Source organism: Vigna angularis, chromosome 2 (genome assembly GCF_016808095.1).
Source record: "Vigna angularis cultivar LongXiaoDou No.4 chromosome 2, ASM1680809v1, whole genome shotgun sequence".
Taxonomy (NCBI): domain Eukaryota; kingdom Viridiplantae; phylum Streptophyta; class Magnoliopsida; order Fabales; family Fabaceae; genus Vigna; species Vigna angularis.
In genome coordinates this window covers 49,966,258-49,978,088 of record NC_068971.1, presented here as the reverse complement: position 1 = coordinate 49,978,088, position 11,831 = coordinate 49,966,258, and the positions used below count along the sequence as shown (strand labels likewise).

The following is an 11,831-nucleotide window of genomic DNA, read 5'->3' as shown; positions in this document are numbered from 1 at the left end:
TTTTTGAAGTTAGGGTAGGTACCCTTGAATGGCTCCATCTAACGTGAAATAAATGTTGAACTGGTATATAATAAGGCTCAACAAAATGAAAGAATGGCCATGAAAGTTTCTCGTACGATCCAATCTGGAACCTGAGATATCAAACATGATTGAAGTTTTTAGGTAAGAAATTAATGTTTTAGGGTTGACAAGAGCACTACTATCCTAAATCCTAAATGAGATCTCATCAGCCTCAGTATTTACTTAAAGTCATTCTTTACATTGCAACTCATCACATGAAAACCAAAGAGAAATTTATTTATCAGGCACTATATAATCAATTCATACACATGTTTTAATATAATATTTTAGTTGATATATAATTTAAATATACATTTCATATTATATATGATTTTCCTTTGCTCACTATAAAGTTTTATAATGTAATAAATAGGAGTGCATTGAATTGCAGGTGCATATACCAAAATAAGTAAAAACATTTCCGTTGCAATCCTTTATTATAGGTTTAAAATATAGAAAATTGAGACTTCCGTTGGCATCCTTTCTTATAGGTTGAATAACGGTAGTATAATACATTTTTACATTTATTTAATACATAGTAAAAGATAAAATAATTATCAAAGCATAAATTTTTGTATATTTTCGAAACAGAAGAAAGTAAAAAATAAATAAAAATAGTATTAAATAAATATAAAATAATTAGGTGTCAAAATTTTAAACATGCATGTAAAGTGGTAAAAGTGTGTAAAAGTTTGATTTGCATTGTTTTGGTGAAAAATTGAAAGAAGGAAAAACATGAATGAGGAGCGAATGAGAAGCCATGCATACACTCTTTCTTTCCTTTCGCCGCCGGACCGTTTCTGCCCTTCGTTTCCTTCCAAGTTCTAAACACATTCTACAATCCTCATCACTCGTTACTCTTTATTTCAAACTAATTTATATTATTACAATCAAATTTTACTTTTTAATTAAATCTCTAATTTAGGATAACACGTTTTTCCTAATTAAATTTTACTTTTTTTAAAAACTTAAAATATTTAAATTCCACCAACCTCAACGTAATTTACCAGCTAACTCTGTCACATATAGTTCAAATTTGCAATGTGAACATACTACGTGAGTGAATTCTTAATACTGTTCACTCAAATTAACGATAATTATACAATTGAATCAATTTTATATAAAATAAAAATCTAATTGAGAAGAAAAATAACTAAAAGACTTATTCAAAACATTTTAACAAAAATAAAAACCTGAGAATTATTATAATCAAATTTATCATAACCTTTCATTATTATTATTATTTTAACTCTTCTTCTTATTTTAATTTCAATAAATCACTTAAATTCCTTTTTCACACAATAATAATTAATATTAACGATATACAATAAATTTCAATTAAAATAAATCTGTTTGTCACACAGACTAAAATACTAGTAAAAATACAAATGACCTAAAATAAAATCATGTAAGAACTGAATTGATCCATGTTAATAACATAAAACAAGAAAGAAAGAGTGAGGAAGGAAATAATGTTGGTTAAGAATTAATTATGCAAATCAAACTCACTTTTAATTATTATCCTACTAAATTGTTTAACTAGATTAAACTAGTTATGAGGGTTACTCTTTATACCACCTCACATTGCTCCTTGCATAAACATATTTTTTTTTAAATTTCAAAACTATCCTTCATATTTTAAAATATCCTACACCCCACCTCTTTTCTTAAACGGATGTCGACATCCGTTGAAGAAAAAATTCTTCAACGAATGTGCGACATCCGTTGAGTTTTTTTCATTTTTTTTTAGGTTTTAATATTTTAATTTATTGTATTTTAAATTAATGTATAAGTATTATTTAATTTTTTTAAATTTATTAAATAATTATTTATAAATTAATTTAATTTAATTTAATAAAATAATAATTATTAATTTAATTTATGTATTATTATTTAAATAATAATTAAAATATTTTTAAAATTTTTATTAAAACGGATGTGCCACATCCGTTGAAGATTTTTTTTTTAAAATAAAAACAATAAACTAAAATATAAAATATGTAAACGGATGTCAACATCCGTTAAAGGTGAAACAGATGTTGACATCCGTTTTAGAGCAAGGGCAAAATAGGTATGAGGTGGTGCAGGAAGCATTCGGTGGTGGTGGAGGGAGCAACTGTCACTAGTTATTTATTATGTCATCTTAATGTTGAAATGTTTCATCTATGAGAGAGTATTCGAGCCCAATATGACGGTGACATAAAAATGGTCCCAAATTGGAAGGATGGATTCTTCTTGCACCCACAAATTTCTTCCTGCACCCCAAACTTTTCCATATCTCTAAATTATCTATATAAACTTTTAGGATTTGACTTTGACTAGGATTTAAAACCTGTTTGAGACCCTTCGACATTGTCTCTCCTTCACCTACACCTTCGTTTCATTTGCGCTCAAATAAATACTTCGAAATGAAAAAAAAGTTTAATTATTTGACATATCCCAATTTTGGGTGGAAATATCAAATTAATCCTCTTCTTTTTCGACATTCCAATTGAGTCCTTAATTTGTAAAAAATTGTATCAATTAGACTTTTACCGTTAAATTGGACCTCACGACGTTAATGTATACTTAACGTGGCACGATAGACTATATTTTTAATTGATGTGGCTGAATGATGTTGATTTGAGTTATTTTAAAATTTAAAAATTGAGAAAAATTTTGGACCTTCTTTACAACATCATCATCTTCAGTAATTTCTTCTCAACGATCCTTACTTGTATGCTCCATCATATTATCATCGTAATCATCATCCATTCTCCTATTATCCTTATTCCAACATCTTGAATCTCGACCATGTCCTCCAGAGGCATGCCCAAAGTTAAGGACTTTGTTTTTCTGTATCTGAGGTACATTTGTAAGAAAATCAGAATCGCTCCTTAAATCAACACCGTCATCGCTATTGTTACTTACTTCTACAACATTAATTGACAATTTTTAAAAGCCAGAAACAAACTAAGATAAAAAAATAACAAGAATAAAATGAACTTTGAAGCTGAAGCAACAACAAACATTTGATTATAATAGATGAAACCAAGAACTCAAGCCCAAGCAACCGTTGATGTGGTGCAGATCGTGGGCCCCCATTCTCACCCTAAGCCTTTCCATTCCCAATTGCCTTTGCTGAGTCATACCATAACAATGATGCACACACACCATTTTTGTTTCTCTCTCTACCCACCACCACTTACCCAGATGCTCATTTTCCTCTAAGATTCAAACTTCCACATTTTGGTGTGCTGAGATGTTGTAGATTTCAAGTGGGTAGAAGGTTAAGAGGAGTGTGAAACAAGCGATGGAAGACCAAACTTGATTTTCTTGGTGCTTTGGAAAAACAAAAATAGGCGATGAAGGTTGGGTGAAGATGATGATGGTGATTTGGTTTCGCAGCGGCGATTTTTGCACGAGTTGCGTTTTTGTGTTGTGGTTGCAGGTGGTGGCTAATGGCGGCATGGTGGCCTCAGAGAGGAGATTATGTGGCAGCGACGCATAGTGTTGAGAAGGTTAATGATTGATGAGAGGTGAAACCAACAATTCCTCTAATTTTTTAATTCAAAAATTAAAAATTACACGTCACAATAATCTAATTACCATATATACAATGCCACGTCATTTTAAATATTACTGTCGACATGTCACGTAAGTCTTCTTAAACGGCGTTTGACGGCAAGCCTCTATTTGATTCAATTTTTTAAAAAATAAGGACCCAATTGAGACATCGAATAAGTAGGGGACCTATTTGAGATTCTGGATGAAGAAAAGGTATCTACCAAAATATTAAACCTAAAAAAAAAACATCTAAAATCGAATTTTGAAATATGATTTCTGAAAATTTAGAATTTCAAAATTGGATGATATCTACAATTAGATTTTAAAATTTAGTTTTCAAAAATTTAAAATCAGATTTTGAAATTTAATTTAAGAAAATTCATAATCAGATTTTGAAATATTAGAAAATCTAAAATTGGGTTTCAAAATCCAAGAAAATTTAGATTCAAATTTCGAAATTTGAAAAAATTATAATCAAATTTCAAAATTTGAGAAAATATAAAATTAAATTTCAGAAAAACTAGAATTGAATTTCGAAATTCATTTTCTAAAAATACAAAATTGGATTTTGAAATTTGAGAAAATCTGGAATCAGATTTCAAAATTTGAAAAATTAAAAATCAAATTTTAAAATTCCGAAAAATTCAAAATTGGATTTAAGAAAATTCATAACTAGATTTTTAAATTTAGAAAATTCCAAAATTGGATTTTGAAATCCATGAATATATAATTTGTAGGGTTATAATAGATATCACAGTGAAATTTTGAAGTGCAGGAAGAAAGCCCCAATTTCAAGGGACATAGACCGAGCCCAATCTGGAGCAGGGCTTAGGGCTTGGCCCATTTGTTTGTAATAATTTCAGATTTATTGTCATGTGAATATATTTTGGGCTGCGTGATTTAAATTCTAAAATATAATTTTACATTACAGATAAAATTATTTCAAACTTCATAAATTCAAAATATTAAAAATATAGTAATTCAAAATATAGTTTTAAATTGATTATAAATTTTCATACTTTTTTTTCCGTATAAGGTAGTTGAAGAAGGTATTAAAGTATGAATGTACAGAGAAAAGTCCAAATTCTGTAATACAGCAAAGTAAAGAAAACGAAAGGACTAAAATTTATTTCGTGTAGTCAATTTATACCCAAACTGAAAATTGTAATTAAGAATTAAATTTGCCATAAACAGAAAAAAAAATGGAGGAAAACCAAAGTGATATTAGCTATAATTGAGATGTTACAAATATAATTAAGTTACCATTTATTGCTCATCAGTAATTGATGTGAATTGAACCTTAATGAGACTGTTTTTTGTGTTATGTTTCTTTAAGTCTTGATTTTTTTAACTCCTAAATAATGGCTAGATATCCCATTAACACTTATATTTTTTTCTCTATTATTTTTCGTTATAAATTATCATTGATTAAATTTATTAAAAGTTATAAAATCATGAATGGCTAATCAAATAAGGAGAGAAAAAATCACTAATATGAATCTTTTATATAATTAATTAAAAATAAAGCAATTTTTAATGGTATTATTATATAAAGCACTCACTAGTTGTAGTATAAATACATGCCCCACTATTTATCACATAGAAAAAATAATTACCAAGGGTAACTTATAGTTTTTTCTATTAGTAGAGCCTTTCTATTACTATCTGTACTAGGTAAATTTCTACATTAAATATAATTATAGAACATTTTCAACAGTCCTGTACAATTAACGTACATTTTTAATTTTTAATAACAATAATACAACACTTCAATGATAAGAAAAAAAAAAGAATTGCAACAAGTATTGAACTCCATAATTAACACATTGAGATGAATGATAATATAAGAAAATGAGAGTGAAGAGTGTTATTATTATTTGCAGATGATACTCATGTCCCTGTGGAAGAGCAATGGGAACTAAACAATAACAACAACAATGTTCCAAACGATGATGTTATGTAATAATTATGTCTGAAAAACATGATACGGGGAAACTTTTGTGCTGGATATAGCTTATTCTCAGGGTTGTTGCATGAAGAAGTTTATATCATTCGCTATATTTTCAGCATCTGCAGCAGCTCCATAGAAACCTCTTCTTGATAGGCCAACACAGTACAAACCATTATTTCCCTTCCAATGCCTGGGGTATTTTGGCTTTGGAAGACCATCATCATTCAGAAGGTAATCATCATTCTGCACAAACATAATTTAATTTCTTAAACACAATAATTATATTTCAAATTTTTAATCTTAGCTATTAAAAATTTATCATATTTAGTTGGTGTAAAACTTTCGACATAATTTTTATCTTTTTCTTTTCATACAATTAATTACTAATTACTTCTTACCTTGAGCCACTTGTTGGTTGATCTCTTGAAGCCTGTGCAGAAAACAATGGAGTCAAATGGGTGTAACTCTCCATTCTTAAATAGGACATCCTTGCCTCTTACGCTTTCTATTTCTGCTGCCAAAACCTACATATATCACACAATATACAGAATGCTGCTTCGTCACGTCACAGGAAACAAACATTATGGTGTAAAATTGCAGGAAAACATCATGTGATGCAATCCAAGGAAATGAAACAGTTCACCTAACTATAAGGTGTATAATATAAGAATGTATTTGATATGCATGGAATAGAAGAACAATGAAAAAAAAAACAAATGATTGTAGAAAAACAACACTAAAAACCTTCCCTATTCTGCTGATTATTGGATTATTGGTCTAATTGAACATTTTAATAAAATATATTAATAAATATGAAAGTCACAAAAATAGGAGTGGTTTAAAGAATTAAAGAAAGTTGGCAAACCATGTATGCAGGTATTTGACAATTTTAAACTTTGAATGTTTATGGATTCGTTTCAAGGTTCCTATCTATAACACGTACCTTTAATTCTTGAGATTTGATCTTATTGTAGGTTCCAACGTCAATAACTGGATATTTTCCATGATTGACCTTCATGGAAAAGGGTCCCTCGGTGGGTCTTCTAACCCCATATTTAGTCACATCACCGTAAACCATGGTGCTCAGAATCACCATCAACGAGTCCACACTGCTCAACGACAAATACTTGAGCAGAAACAACCCTAAACTCACCATTCCCCTTGATAGAAAATGAACCTGTTCCTTTCATTATTATTCAATAATTTCCATCTATTAGAGTGCGTAACAAGCAAACCATAACTCACCCTTTATTCAAGTCAACACAGCATCTAACCAAATATCCATAATCGTCATAAATACGCCTACTTCTTCTGTTCTTTTCACATCAATTCATGACCGATACAAAGCTTAAAAAAGTCAACTTAACAAGCTATCGTAAACACCTTATACCAATCTAGTGAAAATGACTCTTGACATTTTAACTCCTTTTCTAAGCTTTATTCTAACATGGTCATTAATTATTATTTAATATATTAATGCATTGATACGTCAGATAAAGATTGGTTGGAGTGTGAATTCTTTGATGTTTCTGTCATCAATATTTAAATTAAAGTAGAGTTAGTCTAACAACAAGTCTACAAACATTAAAGCTTCGGGTCCACTAAATTTTTAAGTAAATAAATAATGTGCCAATTATTTGTACGGAAAAAAAAATCTAGCATGGTAACATGTCTCATAAAAAAAATATCATCTTTTAAACCATGTAGTTAGCTATCTGATTCTTGTAAGAGAATATATTCATATTGAAGTATTGATCTTTAACTTCCAAACAAGTAATAACCTTAGTATGATATAACACCAACATAAGCTGTTTGGAAATATAGAAATACAATAATGAAATGAAATTGGTAAACAATAGAAATCAAAGTTATAAACTTTCTACCCAATGAAGTAATTGTTTGTCTAGAAATAGCTTTCATAAACGTTCATTATCTTATTTTTTAGTTGACTTGCTTCTTTTACTTCTTCTTTTTTTTTTATTAGCACAATTAATTGTTATTTCTCTTTCAAAATATGATAATAAAAAATACAATATGGTGATGAAAAAAAATACTAATATAACATCATATTTTTTTCCAACTAAACAGCATACTAACGTATGTATTCTCAATCAAACCAACTTAATCTTCGCTCTAGTTTTTTAATTTTTTTTTCTCCAAACCAACGTGGTGCTAAAGTATTTAACAAAATGGACCTTCATTTTTTTAAGATCAGAATTCCATTTCTGAAAAATCGAATTTTTAGCATAATTTGATGATGAATTGGAAAACAAATACATTTAAATCGATGTTTAATTTACTATTGAAATTATAATAATATAATATAATTATCATCAATAATTTAAAAATGCTTAATAACAAATCTAATTTTTAAATTTAAAACATGCTATAATTTTTTAAAAAAGATTTTAATTCTTTCTAAAATACATTTGTTTTAAAAAGAGCAAAAAACCGGACCAATGAATTCAGCTCGAGCGGAACCAAGTTATGAACTTAATATAAAAATAGGTCTCTTTTAATAAAGGACCACGATTGTTTGACACATTCTTTTATACTCCCATTCTTTTATTCTGATATACCAGGTTGGATTGGAGAATTTTTTATTAGATTTCTTTGAGGGAAAAAAATCGTAATTCTCTCCTATATATTTTTCTATTTTTTTTTCTTTCCTTTTCTTTTAATTTATCTCCTCTTTGAGAAAAAAAAAGAAAAAAAAAGAGAGGCTAACTAAGAATAATAACCTCGTATCTTAAAACATGCAGTAATACTATAAACTTTTTTAACCTTAATCCTAAAAAAGCATTAGACGATGAATATACTTATTAACTATAATAGAATTACCGGGCTTCGAACAAGAATGGAGGTTTTGGCACCATGGTTGACAAGGTCCAAAGCGATTTCCATGCCGGAATTCCCAGACCCAACAACAAGAACATGCTCGTCTTGGAACTCCTTCCCTGACTTGAACCTAGTGGAATGAATCACCTTCCCAGGGAAACTACTCAACCCTTCCACCGCCGGCACAAAGGGGTCGCTAGTTTCCCCAGTAGCCACCACCAGGAATCTCCCGCAGTACTTCTCCACCTCGCCGGATTCCCCATTCCGGGCCTCCACCCTCCAGCAGCGGCGGGCGTCATCGTACTGGGCCAGCTCCACCGTCCTCCGATAGAGCGGCGCGATGGCGAAGTGGGAGACGTAGTCGTCGAGGTACTCTAGGAACTGGTTCTTGGGAACGTAGGAAGGGAAAGTGGGTGGAAATGGCTTGTGGGGAAGCTGGCAGAACTGCTTTCTGAGATGGAGGTGGAGACGGTCGTAAGAGTATTTCTTCCATAGAGAAGCGAAACAGTCTTCTCTCTCAAGGATTATGAACGGAATGGAGTGCTTCCTCAAACATGCGGCGGCGGAAAGGCCTGAGGGTCCTGCTCCGACCACTATGACTCCCTCAGCCTTCTCTTCCTCCTGCATTCTCACTCTTTGTTTTCGATCTTAGTTATTTCTTCTGCCTACAATATTGCTTTCTGGTTTCATCTTCTCAACGTATTATATAGGGCCCTTGCTTCTGCAGAGAAATCACACATAACAAATGGAATAATTGATGTCGTCTTAATATCATAGTGACACATACAAATATTATAGTGGAAATAACTATAGTGGCATTTATATATATATATATATATATATATATATATATATATATATATATATATATATATATATATATATATATATATATGAAAATATTTATATTTATTGAAAATTACTTTGTTGTTAATGATGGTTAACATATTCAAAGAAGTGTGGAAGAGGTAGAAAGATTATTATCCTATTTAACTTATTAGAATTGACCTAATCTAGTGTAATTTTGTTAAATGTGATTATTATCCTATTTAACTTAGTTAAATAATTATTGGTCGGTTGAACAATGTTTAATCTATGTATATACATTGTTCGGTACACATACATTATATAGTAAAAAAAAATCAAGTCTCATTTTTTTTAATGCATTAGAAAAATAATTTGCAATTGCTTACGCATATAATTAACATAACATTTGACAAAGAGAAACTACTTGTAAGTTTTTCAACATCTGGTATTAGAATTCAGAAGGGTGACAGTGCATTATTGAGCATGTGAATCCATAATCAAGTTATCTTCCAATGAAAGAAATAAATGATAAACACATTTGCTTTTGGGAAAAGTAAGTTGTGCCTTTGAATTTTTGGGACAACACATTTAAGGGTTTTCTCACGTAGCTTTTTACGTTGAAAATCACATCAAAGCAAATCTGAGCCTTAGAAAAATCGAAATTTCTTTATATATTGTCATAATGGATAGTGATATAATGAACATTTATATCATATATAATATTTGCTTTTCTTTTGTCATTCTACCACAAATTAACGTACAATTAACACATTAGTCTTATTAGATATTCACAAAGCAAGAAGACGTGAACTTGGAAAGTTGTTATTGTTCTGAGAAAAAAAAAAGAGAGAGAGTGATAAATAATATTTGCTTCTTTCTGGACAAATGATCAATAGTGATAGCCAATTAAGTCAAAAAAAGTTCAAATACGAATAAATACAAAGTAAAATTATTTTTTTATTTAATATAAAATACGGTACTTTCCATTTTTACTTATTTTTCATAAGTGCACGAGAATCAAAATACATCTATATCTATATACAAGCTATCTTAAACCTGTCTTCCCTATATACGCCAATTTTAATTATATTACTATTTTTTGTTCATAATTTATGTGGCTTGTTTTACAACATTTATCAAAGATAAATTATATTACCGATGATACTGATTCCATAAATAATTAACGAAAAAACTATAAAATGTTAAAAAAAATAGTTGTGGTCTTTGATTTTTTACCTTTACAATGTTAATTATTTTACAAAAAAAAAAGGTGCTAATGAGATATATTAGTTTAAGGACAATGGTAAGATAACACATTGCATTCATTTGATATATGACTTCTAATGAGGGAATGATAAATAATGTGTAAAATGAGTGTAGAAGTGTATCAAAATATGTTTTTTATTAGTTTAAACTTGAATTATTTGCACGAGTTGGGTATAATTATATTCTTGGATGGATGAGTTATTTCTATTATTACTTAATTCATTAAAGGGACCAGAATTGAATCTAGCTTAATTTAATAATTCAATCAGTTTAAGCTACTTTTGTGAGCATCACTCTTATTTTATTTGCTTAAAAAAGGCTAGTAAATGAAGAACTACCTAAAAGAGAAGTCCACTTTCCATTTTCCATGCATGATAGCAATCAAGAAAAATAAGACGTTCATTAATTTGCCTTCCTAACTAGTTTATACATTAAATTTCATTCAATTAATTCAAAGTGAGAAATTTTGTATTTGCATGATGAGTGTAGAAATTTAACTCTGATTCGATATTATTTGCATTTATTTATATAATATAATTTGATTATATTTAATAGAAATCCTTAAACAAATAATCGTCAAACAGAACGTGTGAATATTTTTAAATGGCATAGACCATAGATACATGAATAGCATGGAAGGTGTTTGTTAAATTGTTAGATCATAGAAACCTTTAGCTTTCACTGGGTAAGATCTTGTTCTCAACGGACACACCAATAATTGATAATATTGATACCTAAAAAAGTTACCATCAAAGCAAGTGTCTTCTTCACAGCATGGTGGTAACTAAAAGCAACATCATGGTCCTTGCTAGCTCCTTTATAAGCAACTCAAAAGCTAAAAAGTTATGCAATATCGATGCTATGCTTGAATTTCGAAAACATGTCACACTCAATAGTGTTATTGTTAAAATGGGTTAAACTAGTTACCATAACGAATCAAAGATTTATGAGAGAAAGACTATATATACTGTGACGTTAGTACAACTTATATAAGAAATAATTTACACAATTTTTCATTTAAAACTTATTAAGTTTATATTTTCTTTTATATAATCTTTAACTGTTATTTTTATCTAATGTCTCAAAGTTTTAAATGAAAATTTGTGTTAATTATTTCTTATATAAGTTGTGTACACTTGAATTATTCTTAACAAAAAGAATGATTAAAAGAAAACAAAAATAAAAGTCAATTAAAATAAACGTTTGCGGCTTAAAGGTGATTTTTCTTTTGCAAATTTTTATGTAAGAAGAGGTCAAAATTCAAACGCAAAATTTGATTTTCGTGAATCACAATTTAATGATTTATTCATTAGTTGCTTTTCCATTACAAAACTTTATTACTCATAGTTGGTTCCACCGAGCA

The 11,831-nt window shown here is 29.2% G+C and overlaps 1 protein-coding gene across 2 annotated transcripts; it reads right to left on the bottom strand.

Annotated features, from left to right (window-relative positions):
- Positions 1–5,450: 5,450 nt before the first annotated feature.
- Positions 5,451–9,150, bottom strand: LOC108328453 (probable indole-3-pyruvate monooxygenase YUCCA10). Of its 2 annotated transcripts, none has more exons than XM_017562323.2 (4): positions 8,399–9,150; positions 6,501–6,740; positions 5,956–6,081; positions 5,451–5,800 (listed from the first exon to the last, which is right to left on the bottom strand). In XM_017562323.2, exons 1-4 carry the CDS (start codon positions 9,020–9,022, stop codon positions 5,627–5,629), a joined length of 1,164 nt encoding a protein of 387 aa, XP_017417812.1. In that variant the 5' UTR covers positions 9,023–9,150; the 3' UTR covers positions 5,451–5,626. The 2 variants fall into 2 exon arrangements, with proteins under 2 accessions (XP_017417812.1, XP_017417813.1); XM_017562324.2 differs by having other exon boundaries at positions 6,501–6,734; positions 8,399–9,147.
- Positions 9,151–11,831: the final 2,681 nt, after the last annotated feature.

What these genes read in the sequence shown, in the direction of transcription:
- LOC108328453 (XM_017562323.2), bottom strand. Translation starts at nt 9,022, where the DNA reads ATGCAGGAGGAAGAGAAGGCTGAGGGAGTCATAGTGGTCGGAGCAGGA. An exon ending in CCATTCTTGTTCGAAGCCCG is followed by an intron (nt 6,741 to 8,398) that starts GTAATTCTATTA and finishes TAATAATGAAAG; the next exon opens with GAACAGGTTCATTTTCTATC. An exon ending in TCAAATCTCAAGAATTAAAG is followed by an intron (nt 6,082 to 6,500) that starts GTACGTGTTATA and finishes TGATATATGTAG; the next exon opens with GTTTTGGCAGCAGAAATAGA.